General features: G+C 37.2%; 2 protein-coding genes and 2 long non-coding RNA genes across 7 annotated transcripts; 2 read left to right on the plus strand and 2 right to left on the minus strand.

Moving 5' to 3' along the window:
* The first annotated feature begins 1,594 nt into the window (after positions 1–1,594).
* Positions 1,595–3,132, plus strand: LOC147517166 (uncharacterized). Its single transcript, XR_015211360.1, has 4 exons — positions 1,595–1,953; positions 2,052–2,201; positions 2,305–2,575; positions 2,667–3,132. It is a non-coding gene; the product is annotated as an uncharacterized LOC147517166 (long non-coding RNA).
* A 98-nt stretch (positions 3,133–3,230) lies between these two features.
* Positions 3,231–11,930, minus strand: LPA1 (tetratricopeptide repeat (TPR)-containing protein). 4 transcript variants are annotated; one of them, XR_015211359.1, is made up of 10 exons: positions 11,662–11,930; positions 10,563–10,666; positions 10,035–10,170; positions 9,545–9,776; positions 6,975–7,132; positions 6,369–6,557; positions 5,518–5,614; positions 4,943–5,039; positions 3,659–3,932; positions 3,231–3,527 (listed from the first exon to the last, which is right to left on the minus strand). XR_015211359.1 is itself a non-coding variant. In XM_086589530.1 (9 exons), exons 1-9 carry the CDS (start codon positions 11,866–11,868, stop codon positions 3,858–3,860), a joined length of 1,299 nt encoding a protein of 432 aa, XP_086445656.1. In that variant the 5' UTR covers positions 11,869–11,927; the 3' UTR covers positions 3,537–3,857. The 4 variants fall into 4 exon arrangements, 1 of the variants encoding a protein (XP_086445656.1); XR_015211357.1 differs by having other exon boundaries at positions 5,518–5,618; positions 11,662–11,927; XR_015211358.1 differs by lacking the exon at positions 3,231–3,527 and having other exon boundaries at positions 3,537–3,932.
* A 1,696-nt stretch (positions 11,931–13,626) lies between these two features.
* Positions 13,627–16,458, plus strand: LOC147517168 (subtilisin-like protease SBT4.9). The gene is made up of 4 exons (XM_086589531.1): positions 13,627–14,915; positions 15,016–15,977; positions 16,070–16,237; positions 16,288–16,458. Exons 2-3 carry the CDS (start codon positions 15,507–15,509, stop codon positions 16,112–16,114), a joined length of 516 nt encoding a protein of 171 aa, XP_086445657.1. The 5' UTR covers positions 13,627–14,915; positions 15,016–15,506; the 3' UTR covers positions 16,115–16,237; positions 16,288–16,458.
* A 140-nt stretch (positions 16,459–16,598) lies between these two features.
* LOC147517169 (uncharacterized) lies at positions 16,599–17,827 on the minus strand. Its single transcript, XR_015213815.1, has 2 exons — positions 17,614–17,827; positions 16,599–17,073 (listed from the first exon to the last, which is right to left on the minus strand). It is a non-coding gene; the product is annotated as an uncharacterized LOC147517169 (long non-coding RNA).
* Positions 17,828–26,162: the final 8,335 nt, after the last annotated feature.

The raw sequence follows: 26,162 nt of genomic DNA on the forward strand, positions 1-26,162 counted from the left end.
GAAAAAAAAAAACACTCCATTGATTAGCAGTGCTTTTTTTTTTTTTTTGATAATACCATATATATTACTAATACCATCAAACCAAAACAGGGATTAACTTGTCTTGCAAGATACAAAGAGGAAGCTGGTCCATTTGCTGCTTATGGAAAGCCCATTGTGCAAGCAAATGTGCCTCTCCATTAGACCTCCTATTGATCCACTTAAACTTACAGAAAGCAAAATTAGAGCTTAACTTTACTACATAGTCTCGCAAGCTCTCAGACTTCCAAGAACATGTCTGGCCATTAAGAGCCTTAGTGACTTCTAAGCAGTCCCCTTCTATGTACACAGCAGTCCACCCATGAAGCATCGCAAGTCCTAGTGCCACCTCAGCAGCCACCATCTCTGCTTCCTCTCTCTGGACCCTAGCTTGAACCTTCTAGTGCCTTTACTACTTTGCCTTGCGAGTCCCAGCTATAGTACCCGGCCAATTGCCTCCCCTGACATAACCTGAAAGGCAGCATCATATCTAATATTAATACAATCATTTGGAATAACAGGGAACAAAGAATCTAAATCAAAGTTGTTTTGATCAAAGTAAGTTTCAGAGGGGATAGAGTTCTCATTCTGCATTTTGGTAGTGACAAAACCCTTGTAGCAGTTGCAGGCCTCCATCTCACTCCTTCTGAGAATTCTTTCCCTATTAGGGAGCCTCTGTTCAAACTTGGCTTCATTCCTAGTTTTCCAGATGTTGTATAGGAGATAACAAGCCTGGACTCCTGCCTGAGCTATATGTTGGCTCTTATTATTGCTCCAACTTATGAATTTGGAAATCCAATCCTTAGTGTTGTTCCTACCCTAAATCTCCATTCTTAACCCCAAGCTTGAAGTGAACCACAAATTTCTGGTCCAATCACATTCAAAAAACAGATGGTTTTCTGTTTCCAAACTGGTGTAACACAGGGGACAAGAAAAGTCCCCCTCCATCTTCCGAGAAGCCAACCTATCTCCCATAGGTAAGGCATCCATATAGACTTTCCATATGAACATTTGAATGTTGGCTGGTATTTTGGCTTTCCAAAGAAGCTTTACTGTTTTAGTATTGAAACTAGAACTCTGTCCTTCACCACTATCCTTGGCTAGATACTTGTGGACAGATTTCACAGTAAATCTCCCAGACTTCTCTCCACTCCAGATCAGCCTATCCTTGCCAAGACCTAGAGGTCTGATCATAATATCTTTGATTCTTGCCACAAGGAAAGGATGAAAGAAACCTTGTAGCTTGGTCTCATCCCATCCAGTTCTATCCTCCAGAAAGAGATCAGCCACATGAAGGCCTTCAAGTCTGGGATCCTCCACCCCTAACTCTCTCAGAGTCTGAGGTTTTCCATTGCAGATCACCCAAGGGTCATCTAAAACGGAGGTGGAGTTACCACTGTGGATTCCCCAGACTATCCCTCCACTTATGAGATTGAAAGTGTTATGCTCAACGTACTCATTGCCACATTTTGTCTCTCTGCCCTCCCCACCAAATTAAATACGGGACAAATAACTACGTGTAGACTGTGGACACTTAGGTCTTTTCTTTTTTTTTATTCTTTTAGTTTAACACATATTGATCATGCAGTCCTTGCCGCATCATGTAACTGTGACCTTGTTTCTAATTTCATGAGCACAAAGTTTGATTTTTGCATGATGATTATTAACAAACCTAAAGTGTGTATATTCATATAAATATTTGATGTTTTTGCAGCTGAAGCACTTGGTCTGCCTTTACTTAATCCATATCTACAAAAGAATGCTTCGTTCATCCATGGAGTCAATTTTGCGGTAGCGGGATCAACAGCACTTAGCACATCAGTCTTGCTTCAAAACAGAATTGTTCAACCTGCCACCAACAGTTTTACAGTTCCCTTTCTGTCCAATTCAATTGGTTCAAGAACCATCTCCAAACCCTTTGTTCCTTCAAAACAGGTACAAGTATTTATATGATTTTCTAGTCCATATTCGGTATATTTGCTTTAGCACATTTCTAGTCTCATTGAACACAATGGTTTTGTTGGTTGTTTTAGAATGCGCTCATATACTAAAAAACGCACTCTTCATGGTGGGAGAAATAGGGGGAAATGACTTCAACTACACCTTTCTACAAGGTAAAACCCTCGACGAGGCTAGGAGTTTAGTGCCTCATTGTTGTTCACCAAGTTGTAGACGTTGCCGACGTGAGTATTTCAAATCATCTTGTGACACTTATATAATTATCTCTTTGCAACATATAAAGCTAATATACAATTTGTTATACTAATTTGGGGGTACTGAATGCAGAAATTGATAGAGCTTGGTGCTACTAGACTCGTCATTCCTGGAAATGCTTTAATAGGCATGCCTATCTATCAGAGTTTGTTCCAAAATGATGCGCAATTTACTCTTGACGAGAACTATTGTGTGGCAGAACTTAATGAATTTTCTAAGTACTATAATGAGCAGCTCCAAAGTGCCTTGGAATTATTAAGGACATCTCACCCTGAAGTGTCCATCGTATATGCTGATTACTACAACGCTTTCCAGTGGCTCTTTGACAACCGATCTGACCTCGGTGAGTTCAATTCTACACTTTCTATTTATATCAAAAAAAAAAAAAAAAAATCATGGATATTAACATGTTCTTTTCCTTTTCTGAATGTTAGGATTTTCGGGCTCACAAGCGTGTTGTGGAATGGAATTGGAGATTTATATAACTTTGACTTACGAAGGATGTGTGGGTTGGAAGGAACTGCAGTGTGCTCTAATCCGGATCAAGCCATTAGTTGGGATGGAATTCACTTGACACAGAACGCCTACAAATATATGGCACAGTGGCTACTTGGAAATCATGTCTTTGAATGCACAATTTTACGTCATTGTAGTTTTAGTTGATTTTGTTTAACAAGTGTTTGTTTCGAAATTAGTTTTTATTAATTCTTGGAACGTGAGGTTATTTTAGCTAGATGTAGAATTTAGGCAATTTTCTACAGCCGTGAATAGAATTCGGTAGTTATAGCATTTGGTCTTATGAACCAGATATTTGCTGAATTCCTGAATGCTGAGTCTTGATAATTATCATAATACCTGCCAATGTTGTAATGAAATTTTTCTTGTTTTTGAGTCTGGAGTCTGGACCATATATGTATATGTAACCCATAAAATTATTTCATGCAGAAAGCTGCATGCTATGATTTGGCATACCAGTTTTCAGTACGACATCATGGGACTTGGTATTCTGATAGCATATAATGCTTTTGAGAATTTGATAATAGGCAGCTGAAATTTATATGGTTACGTACATGGTTGTTCCCGAATGACATCATCAAAAAAATTAATTAAATCCAACAACATGTGTAAGTAAGACTTCTCTGCTCCTGACCAGCTTGTTCATTTCACACACTATTATCAACAGGAAACAGTTGAATCCCTTTAATTCAGTAAGATACAAGAAGATTCAACATTCATCTTTTCCGCTCGGAAGATCCGACAGGAAAAATTACTGAGAAGAAAGTGAATGCTTGAAGCTGTGAAGATGTTGAACAGTGAATTATATCAATGCACTAGATACACCACATTTACTGGTATAAGAACGTAAGCTTCCAAAAATAAACATGACACATCGAAAGGCGAGGATTACAATTCACAAGAAATATACCTCTTTGTAGGGAAAAAATTGGGATTGGTCGAAGAGGAACCAGAGTACAACTTTCACCCATAACCCCTACTTCCATAATAAGTCAGTTACAAAGCTAAATCCGAGGCAGCTATATACAAAGGAATATCGAAGAATATCAGATGCTTCCTAGAGATTTTTCTCTTAAGATGTAACTTGCTTCGAGTGATTGAAATCACTTTTATCTTTCTAGCTTGCTGAGCAATGCATCCGTGGGGGGAAGCTCCTTCAGTATCTCTTGCCAATCAGGCATGCCCTGCAAACAAGATTAATTGGATATCCACAACCTAGCTGTTTCCAAATATATTTATTCTAGGACATTAGTAGAAATAACAAGTTATTTATCCTAAGAAGGCACCCCACTTTCCATCTTCTCCCAGTGACATACTTAACATCTTTAATTTACTTAACAAATATGCTTTCATTAGGCAAATGGAATCATCACGGTGCCTCCTCACTTAAGGAAACGTCCAGAGGTCTCCCAATACCATTCTTCTATAAGCAAGTTAGTTTCATAAAAAAAGATTATGTGGAAAAGAGTCCTAAATATCCTAAAATACATGTGGAACATTTTAATTACAGCTTACCACCAAACTGCAGATGAAGGTAACAAAACCATAAAATCTTGAGAAACCTCAATTTCCAGTGATATCACACTTCACAAATGAGCGCGGCAGATATTGCAAGTTTTGATGGCAATTTATTTTTTTTATGAGCTAAATGTTAAAAGGTTTGCACAAATTTCATATGCAAAAATTAATTAAATATCAGAAATATGGTAGTCAAGTTGTGAATCTTACAGGCCACAAAAGGAGTGACATATAAGCTTAACAAAATCATAACACTTGAGCTTCAAAATGGTTTTTGCTTTAAATTTTTTACTAGTGAATTTATCTAAGAATTTAATCGTAAAAATGGAAAGCAGGTAAAATTTAATCATTCCAATACTGTGAAAACATCAATGAATGGTGTAGCAGCATATTTCCATATCGTTATTTGAGAAACGAAGTCACTTCACATCAACCCACACACAAAAAGTACATACACAAGATAAAATAAAAACCAATGGAAAAATCTACTTCATTTCTCAAAACATGATAACCAAAACCCTGGCAAACAGCATGCAGGTGTGGCCCAAAGTCCGATTGACCTTTTTCTGGGTGTAGGATCAATCTAGTGGCAGTATATCGATCATACTAATCAAGAAATATTTTCAATTCCATTCAAGAAGGCATACATTAAAGGAGTTTAAATTGTTAAAATTACCTTCCCCGATCTTCTAATACGACCGTCCAGGCGCAGTATAATGTATACATCTTCGCCAACTGTAACACCTTCAGACTTCTGTTGATCACGTATCCACCTAAGAGGAGCATGGCACATCATAACTCAGAGAAACAAATCGTATATGTAGTCCTAACCAGTTGGAATTTGAACGCTACACCATTTTATGAATTAAAAGAGGCTACTTATTTTTACAGGTGTAGGTGTTAGCTAGCTCAGTTGGTAAAACCTTTGGGTGATGATACCAGAGGCTAAGGGATCAAACCCGACTTGCAAACTATCGAGTTACTGATCTCTTTAAAAACAGGCTTGCCAACACATTTAACAGGTGCCAACTAGCAAAGTTGGTAAAACCTTTGGGTATGACACTAGAGGTCTCATTTAAAACAGGCTTGTCAATCAAATATATAATATAGAAAAAAGAAAAAGAAAAACATGGTAGGACTTGCTATTCTGAATAGTACATAGGTAAGGCTGTATGGAGAAGATAGGATAAGGATTAAGGAATCATCCAACGGAAACATACTTAAGTATAGATGAGGCAGACTGGTATATACCTTTCCCATTCCGAGGATGAAACAATCTCAGCCTTGAACCGTGCTTCAGTTTTCAATCGTGACTTTGCAGTGATAGACTCGGCTCGTTTCTCAAAATCTTCCTACCATGAGTGCACAAAGTGTCAAAAAAAGAACTCTTGTATTTTAAGCTGCTTGCGAAAACCATGCAGATTGATATAAAAGTTGATTTCCATAACTAAAGCCCTCACACAATGAAGAGACGTTAGTGTCAAGCATTGCGATATTGAACTTAGAGTTGAATAACAATACGATTCCCGCATCAAGTGGGGAAAAAAGATATCTAGATATGGAATAAGCATTATATGGAACATCTCAATAAGATAAATTTCATATTAAAGAAAGCACAGGCTCTTGCATGACATTTGCGTACACATAATATTTATCTTGACTCCATAAAAATATAGCAAGTGGGAATACAGATTCCACTATTGTAATCAAGATAAATATTATCGAGTGCAGATAAATCTCTTAGTTACAATACTGCTTGTCTACCAGATAGAATATTAACTAAAAGATTGTGTAATATGCTTCTTCATACTTTATTTATCAAGAGATGTGTTAGAGTTCTATAGGACATTTCCCAAGGAAATTTATGTATTATTTTCCATACTATATGCTTATAAATAGACGTGTGAGAGAAGGCCAAAATTAATCAAGCCATAATTATTTTTCTCTTTCCTTGTCCAGATTTCATTCTTCCTCTCTTATTTCTATAGATAAAATTAATTTAACTAGATGTAACTTCGAACAATAGGCCTGATTAGCTTAAGTTCTGGCTTCTGCAAGAATGCAGTTTAAATAACAAATAGTGTAGAGTTACCACATCTTACCCCAATAGAAGGAAGAGATGCAGCTGCCTTTGCAGAGAGACCAAAGCCTTTCTTCTCTATCTGCGGCCTTTTATCTTCACCCCAGATGACAGGAACCACAAGAACACCTCGGCTTAGGAGTTCAGTCCGAAATCGCTCAGCTTTCTTAACAGCCATAGATACTGTCTCTTTCTTCCCAGCCAAAATTACCTAAAAACATACTCACTTAGAACCACAATACACACACATAGAGACACAAAAAGACAGAATCGACATAGCCATCCTATTCTAATGTCTACCTCCAATAAGAAAAAAAAAAATCCTACTTTGCATTCGGTGAAATAATCAAGTAGTACTTCTAACCACTGTAATCACTCTTTGTGAAATTAAAGGCCTCTTTTACTTTTCAAATATGACATTTTAGATATATGACAATAAGTAACAAGGATTAAATAACAGTGATATAATGACAGATGAGCTGCAGACGTTACAAAATGAACTTCTGATAGCTTCCTAAGAACATCTTCTGACAAAGGATTTCTTCCTTAATATAATAGACACTAGTAATAGTTAAGACAATTAACAAGATATTTATTACTGGAGGGGGAGGGCGAAATTGGTACTAACAGGCCTAACAGTGTTTCGCAGTTGCACCAGTTCAACAACTCGCTTGGTTGAAAGGCGCAGCGGCAATCTTGACAAGGTTTCGTCTCGAGTAATTTGTGCAAGCTGTTCCTCTTCTTTCTTGTTCTCCCAGAAAAATAATGCCACAAGGAGAACAAAACCTGTGGAGTGCTGATACAGAAATTTAGTCAACTTAACAGTAAGGAAATACAAAAGCAAAAAAAAACAAGTAACCACAAAAGAAGACGTTTTCTCATAGATGAGGTTTTAAAAAGAGTTCTTGGTGCTCCTTAGTCCTTATCATCTGAGGTTCTAAGCATTACCAATTATAACTTGGTGTCCTAATTGGTGATGCTTAGACAACTGCTGAAGTGAAGGCTTTGCATTTTCTTGGAAACTAATTGCTTAAAGTTGAAAAAACAAAAAGAACAGCTAATGCATTTATGCTAAAGGTAAATATTATCCAACCAAAGTATTTCTTGGTCTACTATAAGCTCATATTGGTTCATAGATGCTGGAAAAACTAAGTGAACTAAGCGGATTTCAGTCCAAGTATCTCAAACTAGACTGCTGTGACCAGAATCTCAATGGTGGTGAAAGCAAAAGAAGCGTAAAAACATGGGGACCAAACATTCCTTTACTTTCTGTCGTGGTAATAGTACTGGTAGGAGCATTACTCTGGAAATTGTTCAAATAGAGAAGGTTCAAGCTAAATTCAATATGGAAAACCCCGTTATTGATTGTTTTCTACTGATGAGCTCATGGTATTCAGAAGTGGAAAAATCTACAGAGAGATCAAGAATATCATAGCTTCTTTTGCTAACAAAGCAGGGCTTCAAGTTTCAGAAGAGTAGTCTATTTGGGTTAGCTTGGTGCAGCCTCCCATCACATACTTTGGTCTTCCACTAGTTTCTACAGGACTTTGGAGTGAGATTTCCAACCACTTAACGGACAAAATGAAATAAAAAAACTAATCCAAGGAAACCAGCATATTTATCCCATGCTGGGAGGGTCAGCATTCCATTCTATGAGATTGAACTTTTAATCACCCTGAAGAACCCACTAGAATGAAAATGTGTGCTAAATCTCCACGGGCAGATCCTGATGTGCATAGGAAGATCCAGAAGACCTCACCACGAATTGCTCAGCCAAGGAATGAGGAGGCATAACAAATCTGTCAAGGAGAAATACAGCAGAAATCTGTGGTCTGCTATTCAGACTAGTCACCAAATCAGTAGTGTTCTCATGGAGATTTTCCTGGCACGCCATGGTACAATTTGTTTTGGATGCAATAGAAATTTGCCATGACGGACCCGATTTGATGAACACAGACTACATAATTTTTATGGCGCTGACATGAGGTGAACCTTAGTTTGTGTGCACATCAAGGGTATATACAGGAATTACCAAATGAGCAAATGATGGCAAGCATATAGATGAAGTGGGATTGTTTGAAAGATATAAGAGAAGACTATTTGGACTAAGAATTCCCTTTTGGAGATAGCAATGGGTACAAGAATGATGACCAACTGGGGGACTTTTTTTATTGCCAAAAGGTATTTGTATTAGTATAACCAAATAAAGATTACACCCAACCTTTATCTACTAGAAATAGACAACTGTCTTAAGACCCGAAACCCCATACACCAAGAAACATTCCACCTCTAAGATCTAAGAAATATACATGAATTGATGAACACATGCAAGAAACACCTAGCACCAATCAAGCATCCTACTACTTGAGTCCCAAACAACCTAAAAGCCGAAACCATTAATCCTCATCCCACTCCTCATAGGCATAATCAAACTAACATGGGGACTCGTGACTTTTATGTTTGTTTGTTTAGAACTTTTTAGTCTTTTTAAGAGTCTAAAAAAATTGTTTAGTCGTTAATTTATCATGGATTGTTTTGTTATGACTAGACACTTACGAGTATTGTATGGTTACTAATAACTAGTGGATCATAACTGTTGCGCAAAATGTATTTTTCTACTAGCGTTTCCCAATAATATTAATTTGACAACAATTGGTTATGACCTCTTTGAGGAAAAAGGGGGATATGACTTGTGAATTATGACACGCCATATTGCCTTGAGAACCTTGAGGCAAACTAACTTGAGGTGGACAGGACCTGGTAATAATCATTAAGGCTAAAACTCTGGTCCATGCCCATTTCGAAAGGTAGGTCTGCATCTAGGTATAATGTGAAAGTGAAACGTAGTTACAGGAACCTTGCTTAAGGTGACACACCCGCTTCTGAGCCTTGATTCCACACTCCCAACTAGGAACTTCCTCAAAACCTCGCTCCTAACAAAACTGGTTCCGTGTCCATATGATACTCAAAAAGTTATGCAATTTATATTAGAAATTCAAAAATTTAGCATCTTCATTTACTCCATAAGATAACAATTTAAATTGATGCGACATTCTATGAAAAATAAGAACTATAAATTGACTAATTAGGTGAAGATCTGCCTAGTCTCCTCTTATGGTCCACAAATAAAAAACAAATACCAAAAGAGATAACTAGCCATTGAGTTACATTGGTTGAAAACAGAATACTTGGGATTACCTCCAATATTAATGGCACAATTTCCAGCAGTTTCCCAAAGATCAGGTGCACCATCGCCACCTTCAATTGCACGAAATAACCTTGGAATTGTGAAGAATGTTGAAATCCCTGCAGCTGCTGAGAATGCTATGTAAAAGAATCTCCTGACCCCACGAAATGGTGCTTGGACTTCACTAATAAGCTTTAAATCTCTCCTGAAACTGTAGCCGACGTCTTCACCACCAAGCCTAGCCTGTGAGTATTACAAGTACAAGGTGGAGCTAAAGTTAAAGACTTAATCTTTTCAAAGGAATACAGAGATAGCAATGAACTTGGTAAAGTGATAGTTGAGAACAGTAGCTTAGAATGATATGAATCAGCTTATCGCTCATTTCTCACCCATTAACATGGAAAAAAGAGAAGCAGAATGTATAACAACTGGAGACAAGATCAAGTACTCCCAACAATAAGTAACTGGGAATGTTGAACATGAAAGCAAATTAACACATACTTCTTCCTGCAGTTCTTTAAATTCAGGCAAAGCTCTGAAGGAGGCCAAGTCTGGATCATTCAAAATAGTACCAAATTTGAGATCATATTCTCGTAAAGCAATCCGTAAACAATCAGCAGCTCTCTTTCCCTCGCCTCTGTGTCATAGAGAAAAAGAAAAATTCCAGTAATTCTTAGAAGTTAGACCTTCGTTTAGGTAAAATATTAAAATTTGCTTGAGAACCACACAAAACTTCTGCTCTTTAAAAAGTATATATTCATTGAGCTTGCTAAACGACAATTAAGAAATGAAAAACTCAGGATGTGCTCAACTGTCTCATTCTGGGTCATATTTCAAGACCATTTACTCTTTTAACTCTTACTAACCGCTACTATAGGCAAGTTACGCCTGGCACTACGGATGAACACAAGATATAATTACAAAATAATTTAGTTAAGATTGATCCACGCTCTATTACCCGCTTTGAGTGGTTAACTAGTACATATTAACAAACAAGAAATAAGGAACAGAAGACACTGAAAGGCCAACCTGTATGCATGACAGCAAGCTTTGTTATAGAGCGCAGCTTGAGCTTCCACAGGATTTGGATCTAAAGTAAGTGCTGTTTCAAACTGACTAAGCGCATCTTTTACCTGGCACACCAAAACTAAGGTAAGTGAAATAATTCAAACAAAATTGTCTATGATTAGTTTGGAATGCAAGAGAAAATTTGTTAATTACTTAATTTCCAATTTGAACCAGAAAAATTTCCATCAAATGAACAAATATAAAACAAAAGGGAATCTAGACATTGTATAGGCATGCAAAAACTATGGCACGTCAGTACTTGGCTTCATAAGTTGTGATCAATACAATACAATACTGCAGTAACTATAAAAGCGTTGGAGGATATCATATTTACTAGTGCTACTACAAGGTATAAATTTTAGTTCCACCTTGGGATGGAATATCAATTATTTTTGTAATTTCTATAAAAGACTATGTTTAGTTTCTCTTAAATAATCTCAATCACCAACAAAAGTTCTAACAGAAGTGCTCATCGGGGTTTGAGGTAAATATAACAACCTGAGAAACATACTTGAATTGACTTCATTTTCAAAGGTATCTACGTGCTTCCTGAATGATGTACTCTTATCGAACAAGTAGTAATTAAACTACTTTGTCTCGCAGAAAACGTAAATTTGCACTCATTTTTGGTATTAAGTCCCTCATATTACCATAATTTGAGGATAGTTTTAAGCCGCTACTTGGAGGAGGGGACTGTAAAGGCAGATCACAGAGCATAACCAAAGACGTAGCATAAGTAAATGATGTGGTGTGGGTGTGGTCCCACCTGTGTCTCCCAAGACTCTCCTAATATATAAATAGAATTGACCCTTCACATAAATTCGAACTTATGGAGAAATTGGCAATTTAACATTGTTACCCAGAGTAAGCCATCAACTTGCTTTTTACACCTGTAAACGGGGCTCTCAGTCAGCTCAATAAACCATAGTCAGTTAGAAAACTAGGAATTCAGTTATTCATATTATCATTTATATGGATTGCGACATTTCCAAACAACTAATATATAATTTAAGAGCTACCCACTTCATAAAACAGTGTTAAACTCATAAAAAAAAAATACCCGTCCTTTAGAGAAAAGAGAGAGGCCCAAGTTGACACAAGACTCTGCACTCACTACTTCGGTTTCTGATGATGATGAAGAAGATGAGCAATGTATGAGTGATACATGACTTATTTTTTGAGATTTCAAGTTGGGTATGTAGGAAAACCTTGTAGTTGGTTTTAAGAACAAATGGTGCTGCAGAAGTGCAAGAGTTGATACTGCCATTAGCAGACCATGTAGTGGAAAGGGACAGTTTTGAGGAGTTATCTACAAGTTATGGCACAAACTTTAAATATGCACCGTAGAGGAATTTATCGTCGATACATTTCAAAGTTTGGATAATTTCGTACATTTCGAAATATTTCATCCCTTTTATTTTTTTGTTTACCAACGTTTAACACTTTTTTACGTAGATCTTTGAGACGCAGTCAACGGGATTAGAGGTGGAAAATACGTCTAAAAACGTTTTGAGTGGTTAGAATAAGAGAGGTTTGGGCTTTTAAATTAAATTTTATGGATATAAGATAGCCGTGTTAGCAAACAAGATGGAATTTTATTTGGGAGGGGTTCTAGGGATATTTATTATTTGTTTTTTTTTATAAATTTAATTTTAGTAGTATACTGCATTACAGTAGCATCCTACCTATATTAATATCCGTTTCTCCCAAAATGCTCATAATTAGCAACATCAGCAAAGTTTTTAAAATAGTCCCTATTTGAAAAATAATTACTTGCCTTCTTACCAAACTAACTCTGAATTTGGCCTGCTCTCTAATTTAATATAAATTAAAATTGTCCTTTCATGTGTTATGCTAAAACAAAAACAAAGCTACGATTATTTCATTATTTCAAATGTACGCATGGAATAAAAAAAAACAAATTCTAAAAAACAATGGATTAGTTAATTGATATGTATTAGTTATTGGATATGGATATGGATATGTATTAGTTAATAGATATGGATATGTATTAGTCATAGTACAAAATATCGTGCCGGTTCAAAATATCGAAAGTCTCCAAAATCGATATTTTGAAATATATAAGAAAATATCGATCGATAAGAGGAGGTTTGGCAAGCCTAGTTTAATGAGTTGTTCAATATATCGAGACATATAAGGGACTTTTAGTGATGAGATGAGGTTTTGATAGAGGGATAAACAATTTGGAAAATTAAAGGAGATATCAACCAAACCTTACTTGTTATTTGTAAATGACCATATGAGGTGGAAAGATGAGAATTATTACAACCTCATTCATGCTTACAGCAGCCATGCGAATGTGATCTCATTAAAAAAAAAATCTAAAGATGTTTTACTTTTTCTTCTAACAGGAAGACAATACCTTGCAATTTCTAACTTCTTTACACCCAACTTCTCAAATCTAAATATCCAATATTTCTCAAAAAACTTGAATGGAAAGAGAGAGAAAATTTCCTTTGCTTAGAAAACAAAAGAGAATGAGAGATGAATAGTAAAAGAGGAAATGGAAAAGACGACGGAAACGATAAGAGAACAATTGTGTGATCGATCAATTACAAGTTGATATTATCCCACAACATCAGGAACTCAGGGAGAGTGAAAATTACCCATCTCTACTGTTTTGTGTTTACTGTTTACACCTTGTGACAAGAAGATGACCCATGGTATTTCAAAATTTCGATAATTTATCTTAAATATCGCGATATATAGCGATAAATTTCTGGTAAGAGGAGTTTTCCCTGCCAGCTTGATATCGGGAATATTTCGATGTCGTTTTACTGGAAATCCGACAAATATCTCGATATATCGCGAAATGCCGCGGCATTTTGTACTATGGTATTAGTTAATAGATATGGATATTGATTACTTATTAGATATGGATATGTTAAACTTCCAAGTGCTTCCCTTAAATATAGGCCCAGACATGATGGGTTTAAGAATAACAGGCCCGGCCACAGGTCGGGCTGCATGGCTAGTATATATATATACAATCCCGCTCTTATACGACATCCGTTTACGGCTTTACTTAAAAACCAAAATTTCAAAATATAATCTCGCAAAGAATTTTCTCAAAACTCTCTCACTCGCTCCCTCTCTACTATTCTCTCTCCAAACATAACACAGAGTGACCGGTCTCCCCCTCTATATTCTCTCCTTCTGATGAGTTCCTCTTTTCTCTATTTCTCATCTTAAAATTCCGATTAAAAACGAGATTGCAAATTTGTGTGTGAAGAATGGTGGAGAGATTGAAGAGAAACAAAAAAAAAAAGTCATGTGGAGAAGGAGCAAGAACAGAAGATTGTTTCAGAATTTATCTCCTGGTTTTTGGTTGCTGTCAACGATTATTGTAGATTCATATAATTTATCTCCTGATTTTGGTGTTTGTTATTTTGGTTGGAACTATAAAATCTGTGAGATGATGAGTGGTTATATTCTGTTGTCGTTGTTCGCTAATGTAATTTGGAATGCTTAGATTGATGAATTTAGAAAAGAAGTGTTAGTTTCTAATACCTTTATTCTAGAAAAATGGTCTTTTGATTGTTGCTTTATTCTTGATGTGTTTCGGGGTTGATTTGGGGTTTACAATGGGACATACATATAAGAAAACAATTGGAGTAGATTATCTGAGAAAGAGAACACCTAAACTTCGGTACACTTGCATTTGTTGTTTCTCAATGGTTATTCTAGAAACAATGTTACTAGTTTTATTCTAGAAAATTGCTACTTTTTCTTCTTGTAATTTATCTCAACCCATTTTATTTGGTCCTTTTCCTTTTGGTCTTCAATGTTACTAGTACTTCTCTCAGTTTTTGTTTTATTTGGTTTTAAGTTCATCAATGTGTCTTCATCTTTAATGATCTGGTCAGTGGGTTTTTTTTACCGGCCTGTACTTGTTTCACAGTCCATTTTCAATTACTATTTGGGTTTGTTTTGTTTGTTTGGTCTAGTGGCTAGGGGTTCTTGTTACAATCTGAGGTTCTCCAATGGAGATCCTGAACCAGGTAGATGTAGAAGAACAGATGGGAAGAAATGGCGGTGTTCAAGAGATGTTGTGCAATGACACATGCACTGAAGCCGCCCTCGTTCAAGAAAGCCTGTGGAACTACAAACTAAGATCAACAATAGCAATATCACTAGCTCTATTCCACCTACAAAACTCTCAGCAAAACCCACTTCTCATCAACTTGGATCACCAAGACCCTATCCTCAGCTTTCAGTGTTTCTTTCAAAACCTGATCTCAAGGGCATTCCTTTTTAAACAATGGCCACAGTTAGACCTTACAAAGATTCCAGGTTACATTAAAGTTTATATTTATGTTTTCTTGTGTATTAATCTTGTGTAGTTTTGGTAATTTTTACATTTGGGTTTTCTTTTTTGTTATTATTGTTGCAGGTGCATGGACTGGATGCTCAAAGGACAAAATGTTTCTATTCCAAGCAAGGATTTGCGGGAGATGATGCAAGCAAAAGGGAATTCGAGTACGAACACCACATTTCTGCAGCATTATCAAGAGAACAACAACTTGAGCTCATTTACAGATTTTAGCTCCAACTTTGGGGAATTGGAACCCGGCCTCAAAGCGATCCATGTTGCTTGTTTCTCAACCTTGAATTAGAATCTTATAGTCTTAATGAGAGACAAATGCCGAGACAGTTCATAGATGCTTGGTCAACTGCAAGAGATAACCGAACAGGGACCAACAAATCCTCTTTTGATGATAGTGGCAAACTCTCACCATCAACTCTTTCGTTGTCAATGTCAGGTGACAATGAAGTTGGGGAGGACACTGATCAGATTCAAATGGGCCTTGGGATTACTGATTCTGAATTTGATAATAGTGGGGGAAGCAAATCTCAGCCATTAAGTTGGATGACACCAGTTTCATGGATGACTTCGGCACTTGGTGGACCATTAGGCGAAGTCTTACAGTCAAGAACAACTATTTCACAAGTGGAAACCAAGTTACTAATGTGAGCTTCTTCGGATTGGCTCAAGGCAATGCAAGAGGGGTAGTTCCCTCGGCAAGGATTGCAGTTTACAAAGTCTGTTGGGAAGAAGGATGTGATGCACAAGATATTTTGTCTGCTTTTGATGATGCTATTAGTGATGGTGTGGACATACATTCAGTCTCATTAGGCGGAGAGAAGTCAGATGACTATTCAATTGATCCAATTGCCATCGGTGCATTCCATGCCATGCAGAATGGGATCCTCACCTCACAGTCTGCTGGAAATAATGGTCCTGAACCAGGATCAATTTCGAGCATTGTTCCTTGGATCCTAAGTGTTGTAGCGAGCAACACTGATCGAAAAATCATAGACAAAGTTATCCTCGGTGACAACACCACTTTAATGGTGAGAATGACTCGTTGCATTTAAGTATACGTAGTTCTGGTTTTTTCAATTGTTACTATACTGTTTGGTCGTTTGTTTTTTTGTTTGGTTAGGCTGGGAGAATGGAAAACCGAAGTTGGGGTAGTGGGTGGCAGTGACAATGGCATGGTAGTGGCAACGGTAATGACATGGTAGTAGCAAGTTGAGTATTCTGGATGCTCAACTTGAGTGGGGGGAAGTGTTAAGTTGGTATCGTTGGTAGTATTTGGAATTGGAAGTTGGTAGTATTGGTAACATTTGGATTTCCATTGGTCCGTCCATAGAGAATAAGGCACTGTAAATTTCTTCAGTAGACATGTCTTCAGTAATATATTTTTAGTTTTAGTAATGATTGGATGAATATGATGTTGCCATGTTGGTACGTTCTCATCTAAGTCAGGATTTGAAGTAGTAAAAAGTTTTTTTTTAAAAGTCAATAATATGATTTCCTATATCTTCTCAAGAGTGAAGCTAGTTATCACATTCATCTGTTAAAAAGTTGTTTTTGTATAATAATCAAGTTGTCAGAAAATTTATGACTTGTTATTATTTTTAGCTAATAATCAAGTGTGTAACAAAAATCGCACTAGCAACAAAGACTACTGGCAAAGATAGTTTGAAGCCTAGCTTGTACTAACTGCTAGAATAATGTTGAAGTATATATATCAAATTCAGAATGGATATGATACATTTGCATCACTTGAAAGTAGTCTTCTTCAATGATGTTTGGACAAATAAAAACTAGAGCTGCGAGACCAGTAAATTTAATGTCCCAATTTCCTTTCCGAGATCAATCTGTTTTCAAACACTTCAAAAGCTCTCATGAACACAAGAAATAGAAGTTTCACTCATCTAGGACGACACAGAACACCATCCCCACAACTACTAGAGAATAACCTCTTTAGGCAATAACCTCTTTAGGCGGACTTGCTCCAAGTATAGAACCCGCACGTACTGCCATCTGGACTGGAAGACGATCATTCTGAGCAACATGATTACAGGCCTCTTGAGAAAGCTTCTGGTAGTCAACAAACTTGCATAGCTTCTTACACTCGTTTTCAGTTAGCATTGGATGAGCCTGAAAAGAGAGTTACAAGAGATTTCTGTTCAGATTGAAAATACACTAGGTGTTAGGACTTAGACCAAGCTCCATGATTTTGAGGGAGCCATTTCTGAATACATCTCAAGTCTCAACCCTGATCCCTGAATCAAGCGAGATGGTTCTCATTCATCCACAAAAATCAAATGTCTCCTATAAAAAGGAAAGTAGAATTCCTACGACCAGAGTTCAGAGACACGACTTAACTAACAACGCATTGGAAATGGGCTTGTCCAGTGTTCAAAAGCATTGTAGCAAATATTGCTGAAAGGAATTGGATGTGAGGGACATAATACACTAGTAACGGCAAAATGATCAAGAGAGGATGCAGAACGATGTGAAATACTCCACCATTTGGTAGTTCACACTAGGGACATCCAGAAAATGAACTGGCAAATTAATATGATTCATGATCCTAAAAATCCACAGAACATCTTGCTTATAACGAGATCTACTAGTCTTTTGAGTTATACAGAGGTTAATTGTATATAACAGAAACAAAAGAGTTGGGTGAGTTACCAGCACGTAATGGAGGAATAAGTAAGTCATCAAGGGAAACCATCTCTAACCGGAAACCAATCCTCCTTTCTAGCTCAAGCCTTCATGCAACTGTAGCAACAACCGTGATCGCCAATCTCAGCATTCCAAAGAGAAAATTCAGTGGAATGGAAGTGCTTTTCTCTGCTGGAAGAAGACTTACAAGAATTTCCAAAATCACCTTGGGTTCATTTTGAGCCATTCTGCATTGCGGGTTTATCTTTGTTTGATCCCAAACTTCATTTTTTCCAATACCTTTCAGTGACGTCTGAGCATAATGCATTAAAGATGTCATAATGCTATCAAGACGAACACCTGATCTTCTCAATGCAGATATCACTCTCTAATAGAAATCAATCCCCAAAACTGAGAGATCCTCGACCCACCAGTCAGTACATTCTGTCTTCAATTTCCCTGAGCCACCATCACAATAAATAGAGAACAATATATACACAATGGTGGTGATCGAAATGCATCATTGTTTTCAATATTGAACTATGTAACCAAGCTACTGGCATAACCCACAAAGACTCGCTAATGTGTGAACTTGTGAACTTGAAACTAGTAACTACTAAAACAAGCACAAACAACAGTTGGTTTCTTTGAAGATGCAACAATGAATATTGATGTTAGCAAAAAAAAACTAAACTTACGTGTAATCGAGATTCGCAAAGTTTGTATATTGATAAACGTTAAAATGATAGTCTACCTATGAAATGAACGATAAAACTCAAAACGTAAGTAAAACTAGAACTATTTTTATGTATCTAATTTATCAAAGTTTTCTACTCTCAATCAAATTAAGATATAGTGGAGTAGGAAGTTTGTTCCACTCCTAGTTCTTTCACATAGTAATATTCTCTAAGTATAAATAATCTTAACTAAAGTCTAATGAGAGATTTACGAATTATAAACTATGATGAAATTACCCACAAGATACGACTAATTAACTACTTTAATGTTTGCGTTGATTCTATGATAAGGAATTCTAAAGGGGTTTGATTCTACCTTAACTCAACTTAACTTACTAACGACGAATCGTCGTAATCCAAATTGAACTGCTAAGCAGAACAATTGGTTCTTCCTAATCCCTAATTACACATGGCACTTCTACCAATTCATAACTAGCATGTGAACGATTAAACCCATTCTCATGGTGAATTAATCGTTTCTAAAGTGGAATAGAAATTATGACGACTCTACGATAATCGGAATCAAGCTTTCATCAAGGCTTCTCAACCCCCTCAAATGGAGGTTTAGCCGAGAATCATTCCGCAATCATTTCCATATAAATCTAAACTAAACATAATATCAAGATTCTAACTTTACTAATTTTAACAAACAATAATTGAAATCTAAGGTAATAACTGGGAAATGAATAACAAGTAGAATTTTAACCAGATCTATACTGCTATTGACAAAATCGAAAGGACTAATAATAATACTAATTTATTTATCTAATCAATGAATAACAATACTTTTAAAGGTTTAATCTAAAACAAGAAATTAAATGAACTAAACTTAATTAAAAACCATTAAAACTAGATCTAGAAGCTAATCTAATCTAACCCTAGCTACCATTACAAGGGACTAGTTTTCTAAATATAACTAGATCACTTAAGAACTAAGCTTTTCTTTGTTTTTATATGTTTCATATCCAAAATCGTGCATGGGCTTGGAGCCATGTTTTGGGCCAGAGAATCAGGCCCAAAACCCAATTCTTTCAGTCCAAAAAGGCCTATTCAGTTAGAGTTGGCTTTGACAAATTTTTCGTCCAATTTTACTCCTCTGATTGGGTCAAGGCTAAGACCATTGGAAAGCTCTTTCCGAGGCGGTCGTTTTGACGTAAGGTAGGCCCAATTCCGAGGTCTGAGTCCAAAGATATGGTCTTTAGAAGTTTTGCTGACTTTGTGCATCAAGCTTTACGCCTCAAGTGGACTTTGACTTTTCATCTTTTGACCGGGCTTTACAGAGGCTTTGTTTTCTTGAAAATTGGCCTTTAATCACAGAACTCCTTAGCAACCGACCTTTGTTCCTTTATCTTGCTAAAGTGGCACATTTCTGCACATAATGGACTTTGAAGCCTGAAATGCATAAAAATACGTAATCAGTATTAACTCTTACTTATTATTCACATAATTGGTCTAAAAGTACAATTGTTAAGGGGTTAAAACTACAGTTTTGGGCTCTTATCAAACCACCCCCAAACAGCATTTTGCTTGTCGTCAAGCAAATATGAGAAATTAGAATAAGTGACCAAAAATGGAATTCTACTAATCTCGTTTCGTTGAGTGCGATTGCATTGACCATATGCAACAAGGCCTTAAACCACTAGGAATTCCCTAGTGGACGAGTTGTAGCCTCGTGAGAGTTTTCCAGTGAAGGTACTCACAAACTTCATCTATACTACAACGACTAAGAAATAAAACTATTGTTTCCTTATTCATGCTCTAAATTAACTATACATCTCACTAGGAATGAATATAGAATAATCAAGTCGAAACCTAAGTTAATATATGCATAATAATCGATCATCTACGAATAAACATATATACAATGACTAATACTATGAAATGCATTAACAGGTCCGTTTCAAACTTCGAATAACGCCCTTAAGTAGGTTCTCACAATAATAGTCAAGATACAACACTCGATTTTTCCACTCAAGTTTCAATCTAACTCAATGCTAAATGGGCACACTTTACCTTACAATCTCAATGACACACAAGGAAGCCGGAGTTGATCAACACATCTGCCACTTACTATCACACTAACCTATTCCTAATTGAGCTAGAGGTATTTATTAGGTGTTGCGGGGATTAGGAGATGGTTTAAGAAGGAAGGAAATTGATATTCAAAATGACAAGTCTGAGATAATAGAGTCTTCATATTATGTAACTTAGAGAAAACCTTGTTATTTCCTTTTGCTTCTATATTTTGTTTCCATCCTTAGCCATATTTTTTTTTCCTTTTCTTTGGCTTTTGACTCCCTTTTATTCTATTTTTGGAGTTCTTATTTATTTATATTTATATTTTTCTTTTTCTTGGATGGAAACTTCTTTTCTTTTTCTGAAGCAACTAACTAATTTTTGTTTACACAGGTTTTTCTCTTCTTCTTTCTTCACTCATTCTATTCTCAGACTTATTCTAGATTGGGTAAGTTGAATTTTTTATTTTGTTTTGTTTTGTAACAGGGGTAAAGGAATTGTGGTTTATGGAAGACTAAAGAAAGGCTCGAGAGGGCTTACTAGCGGAAAATAATTCATAGGTTTGAATTTACGGCTATATCGATCCGTAGAGGGCCTAAATTCTCGCTTTTAGGATATAGTTTAGTGATCAAGCAAGTGGACGTGTGATTTCTCTATCCGGATTTTACTTCTCCCTTGTGTCATTTCTCAAATGTTTCGCTTCATATAAGGCTTTAGGCTATATTCTCCGCAGGATTTGTAGAATAAGTACTCTAGCCTAGATTTCAGAAACTTACTGCTAACAATCATAGATACTCATATAATATATTTATAGATAGATGCAAATATTATTACCTACATATTAACCTAAGTTTCTAACAATTATTATAATGCAAAAGCTACGTGAGAGTTCTAGATTGTTAAGAGCATAGAGAAAGAAAACAATACCAATATTTCTAAGTGTATAGCATAAACTTATTTATTTATATTTTTGAAATTTTTAACTTGAAAACAAATGCATATTATACATATCTATATCCTAACAGATGCCTTAATTACACGTGTTTCTATGCCCCCCCCCCTCCCCAAACAAGAAGCATGCTTTGTCCTCAAAGCATTTAAATAAAGAGGGTAGGAAAAATACCATGGAAACGCGTGAAATTCTGGAACATCTACAAAACAAGGTTAGAACATACTAATATAGGAAATAATAATAATAAAAAAAAAAACTGACGCAACTCTATAAGAGTTCCACCCATTATGGGGTTAACAGAATAAAATTGCTTGGGACATAAGCAGACACTAGCTGGAATTAAAAACTGACCTTATCTCCCGCTTTTATTCTCCATCCTCCTCATCCTCTTCTTCTATAAAGAAGTGAGGTTCCTTCGCGTCCTGCCATGCCATGATAATTTGCCAGGCTTCCCGCCATTTATCATCTATTATTGCTAACCTATTAAAAGCCACTTGATGCGACGGGGTGTAGGGTGCAACCTGATGAGGTTGTATCCTCCACCCTTGCCTAGTCATTACACGGAAAGATTGAATAATACTATTGGTGGGTCGCACAGTGTCGACCGTAATCCAATCCGTGAAACGTGTAAAAAAAATAGAAAAGAAACATAGCATAATACGGGAAATTAGAACAGGCATAAGAAGGTACTTATGCCTCATGCTATGGGCTCGTGCTAAACTAGACATCAAGGTTCTGGGAAGGTCATAGCACATACGTCCCGTGGCTAAAGCAAGGAAGACGCTGCAAGTGGCATCATTCACAGAAGAAAAACGCCATTCCCCTAAAATGTTTAGCATGATCCAAAACATAATAGTTCCTATGTTCATGGACAGGCTACCAAAGGCGACGTTATATTCCCCTTAGTCCTCGATACGGAAAATGCCTGCCCCATACGACTCATGCAAAAACTCATAAGTGTAGACATGCATATTATCTACCCAATAGCACCATGGGTCTTGTATTTCAGCGGGCATAGCAAGTCCAAGAACAAATGCTAGCAAGAACCTGGTAATTTCCATTGGTTCATCATTAATGTTGATGGAGAACACTTGTTCTCCATCCGGTCTCTCAAAGAAAATACAATTATCATAAAAATAAGATGCAAGTGCTGGAGAATAAAGTTCATCGTCTTACCATAAGCGGTTCCCAAATTTCACGATGTGATCACCTCAAAACCAAACACCATAAGTAGTGCTTTGGAATAAATCTTTGAAAGACTGTTCCGGTATTATTGTAGGAGATGTCATCTCAAAACGACCCTCTGGAACAGCTGCAATTGATCCGGGAACAACTCGCAGAAAACTGGAAATTTACGGTCTACTTGAGGTCGGTATGCCAGTGCGCTCCTCTTGAAGCGCCAGGTGCGCTCGGGTGTTTTGGATTCTAGATGTTTGGGGCGCAGCGCCAAAGTGTAAAATTTCTGACAATGGCTTACGGCGCAGGTGCGCTCCATCAAGCAGATCGCCCGAGGTGCTGATTTGTGAAAATGGTGAAGAACAACGGGAAACGTGGGAGTAAAAGGTGAGAGATGGAAGTTAGGTGTAGTGTGGGTTATGAGTGTAGAATGAATGAAGTTTTTATAGGTTTTAAGTTGCTAAAACGACTCGGGAAGTTACCAAAAAGCTTTTACGGCAATTTCCGAAAATACTAAAATTTTCAAACCCGAAACGGAAACAACTCATATTCTTGATTCTAAAACAACCCTAGTATCTTTTAGGTTGAATTTAGGTTAAAACTACCTAACTTATCGAGATTTTATCCTAACCAATATTTATTCATAGATATGCCTATATCGGCAATATTCTCACCCTAACTCCGAAATAACTTCTAGAAATGAGGGTCATATAAAAATCATGCTGGAATAAATAATACAACCCCCAAACAATTTGGAAAGGTGGGATCAGTATTAAACAACTACGTACAATGAAAATAACCGCATTATATTAAATTTTTCATTCAAAGTACATTTCACTACAAAATTCAAATTACCGAATTAAAACTTACATTAAAATAACTAACAATAATAAAACTACAAATAAAAATCATCAAGCTATACTATCCCTAAACACGTCGGTACTGGTAGCGGAGGGCACACGCTCAGGAGATGGCTCTTGAGCTCCCGATGGGCCAGCACCATTCGTCTTTCTGCGACGACGCTCGTGCCTCAATGATGTATCCTCAGAAGGAGAATCCCCGTGAGGTGGAAAGCGTGCAAGCATATCGGCTCGGAACTGGCGCTGAGATTCTAGCTCAGCCTTCATTTGTTCCCACCGCTCATCCTCTCGCTGGGTACGAATCTCGAAGTTATGGTGCATAGTAGCTTGTCGAGTCCGGAGGTCTTCGCAGATAGTATTGAGTGAATGCATGCCACGATAAATCACAGCCATGTGTTCTGCATCTGACCAACACCTCTCCAAGGCATCAGCATCAAAACATGTCAAGTCCTCCTCATCCTCCGAGTCATTCTCATTTTCGACGTCCTCCTCGTCGACTACCCTATCCTCAGGCAACCTCCAAACTTGTTGGATACACTCCTTATAAATCCGAGGATTTTGGTGTAGGGTGAGGCAAATCCTATCAGACGTCGGAGTCGCTCTCAACTTCAAAGATGATCTTGGTTATCAAAACAGGGGAGAGGTGCAATAGACTTCCCCACTCCCCTAATCATGTTAAGCAAAAACTCCAAGATACGAACTCATACTTCGCTCCTAGAGTATCCATAGAATGTGAAGGCGATTCGGACCGATGTCGCCGACCTTCTCCTTCCCCTATGACATTCCTACCAATCCACTGAGCTACAGCTAGCTGGTTGGTTCTGAGGGATGCCTGGCAAACACAATGCGAGCTCACATTGTAGTTCCCTTCGGTAACAGTCGCGTGCATCAAAGGCTCTACCCCAGTATATTGGGACTCCCGTAACGTGGGTTGGTTCCGGTGGGATGCCCGCGAAACACAATCTGAGCTCACATTGTAGTTCCGCTTCGTAACGGTCAGCGTGCATCAAAGGCTCTACCCCCAAGATATTGGGACTCGTAACGTGGCATCAAGATGGATTCTAGGCGAATGCCTAGAATCTCACCAACAACCCAAGAGGTTACTTCCTTCCTCCTCTTTGCCACCGTAACAAAAATTTTATTCCCCTCCAACTCTCTCGTGTTGTAAAACCGTCGGACTAACTCTTCGTGGTAAAAGGCGTCGGTCGAGTACCACAAGCTATTCCAATCTCTACTAACTATTTTGTCACCGTAAAACGGCGCGAAGTGGTCGCCAGCAAATGCTTGCTCTGGCAAAATCTGGCGTTGTTGAGCCATTGGAAGTTGTGATAAGGTTAGGGGGTTTGAATAAGGTAGGGGGAAACAATGAGGGACAACCTCACTAAAAAAACGATGGTGGTGGTGGTGTGGTGGTGCGGCAGCTCCAAGATTTGGATTTTTCGGTGGTTTTTGGTTTTGTAAATTGATGGAGGTGGTGGTGGGACGGTTTTGAGAAGATTTGGAGTAGGTTTGGATGTTTGGCGTGGGTGTAGTTAGTTTTCTTTTTAATTTTAATTTTTGGTTTAGGGTTTGAAGCTTGGATGTTTGTCAATGGCGGTTTGGAAGATGAAAACTCACGACTGTTGGTGGAAACATAGGGGCGCAGGTGTGCTGCCAGTGCGCGCGAGTTGGGCCCAAGCCTAATTAGAATTTTTCGAATTTTTGTCGATTTTTAGCGCGACTTCAAACTAACATTGCCGCTTCGTTACCGGTCCGATTTTTGCGAATGAGCTATGCAAATGATTAAGAGAGAATTTCCAATCCAATGATCCATAAAATACTTTATTCCAACTGTGGATGACATATAAGATAGTGGAAAACGCCTCAAAGTGCGGGCATGACGTAAGTTATGCGAACGAATGAACTCTAAATTCATAGATTATGTCAACCTGAATCGGAATACAATTAAATGACCTAAGCAACTCTAATGGGACATAAAACATTCTAGGACGGAAACACGAACACCCCACCCTCAAACAAATTTTTTTACAACAGAGTTTAGAATTTTTTTATTTTTTTATTTTTTTAAGGTGGGTCTTTTAAAGTCAGATTCCCGAGACTTCCTAGATTACTATGTTTATTATTTAATATTGTTTTACTTTTATAAAGAAAAACAATAAGCAATAAGGACATAATTCACCCCATAGAGAAACATGACTAAAAAATCTGAGAAAACATGCATGTGTTTAAAACGTGAATTATGTTAAACGTGGACTTAGGATCCGGTACTTACAGCCACACACTCTATAGGGAGGGCCCGGTTACCTTAATGGTGCACTCACCAATATCTGGAAATGAAAGGAAATGCACCAAACACAAAAATTGAGTCGTTTATAGTCAGATACTCGAGACTTTATTTAAACATATGTTTGAACATGCAGTTTATCATATATCAACAACTGAAATAATTGTGGATCATTCCATAAATAAATATCACAAAAAACATACCCAAACACAATCAAGTACCAAGATTTCCTATGACGCAACCTAGTGAAGTGAAAACGAAGTCGGATAGACCTATAACGCAACCTAGCATGCACCTTCTTTTTCATCTTTGAACGAGAGGGTGTCCTAGTGAATAAGTGTGGAAAAGTGAATGGTTGTGGAGAATATGGTGGATATGGATAAGTTGTAGAAGGAAAGCATGGAAAAAATGAGGATGTGGGTTTAGCATAAAACTCATTCATGGTGTAGGTAGGGACTGTCTCAATTCTGAAAATGAAGGTGTCAAATGGTTTGTCCTTATGAAGTATTTGTTTTCTAGGAGGATTTAAAAAATTATGAAGCACAGGAGAA

The sequence above is a fragment of the Coptis chinensis genome, chromosome 2 (assembly GCF_015680905.1).
Source record: "Coptis chinensis isolate HL-2020 chromosome 2, ASM1568090v1, whole genome shotgun sequence".
NCBI classification, from domain to species: Eukaryota; Viridiplantae; Streptophyta; class Magnoliopsida; order Ranunculales; family Ranunculaceae; genus Coptis; species Coptis chinensis.

Excerpts from the sequence above, each read along its gene's own strand:
- LOC147517168 (XM_086589531.1), top strand. The coding sequence starts at position 15,507 with ATGGATGACTTCGGCACTTGGTGGACCATTAGGCGAAGTCTTACAGTC. Across the intron at positions 15,978-16,069 it reads GTGACAACACCACTTTAATG|GCTGGGAGAATGGAAAACCG; the intron begins GTGAGAATGACT and ends TTGTTTGGTTAG.
- LPA1 (XM_086589530.1), bottom strand. The coding sequence starts at position 11,868 with ATGGCAGTATCAACTCTTGCACTTCTGCAGCACCATTTGTTCTTAAAA. Across the intron at positions 7,133-9,544 it reads TTGTGCCATTAATATTGGAG|GTTTTGTTCTCCTTGTGGCA; the intron begins GTAATCCCAAGT and ends AGCACTCCACAG. Across the intron at positions 3,933-4,942 it reads GTATTAGAAGATCGGGGAAG|GGCATGCCTGATTGGCAAGA; the intron begins GTAATTTTAACA and ends TCTTGTTTGCAG.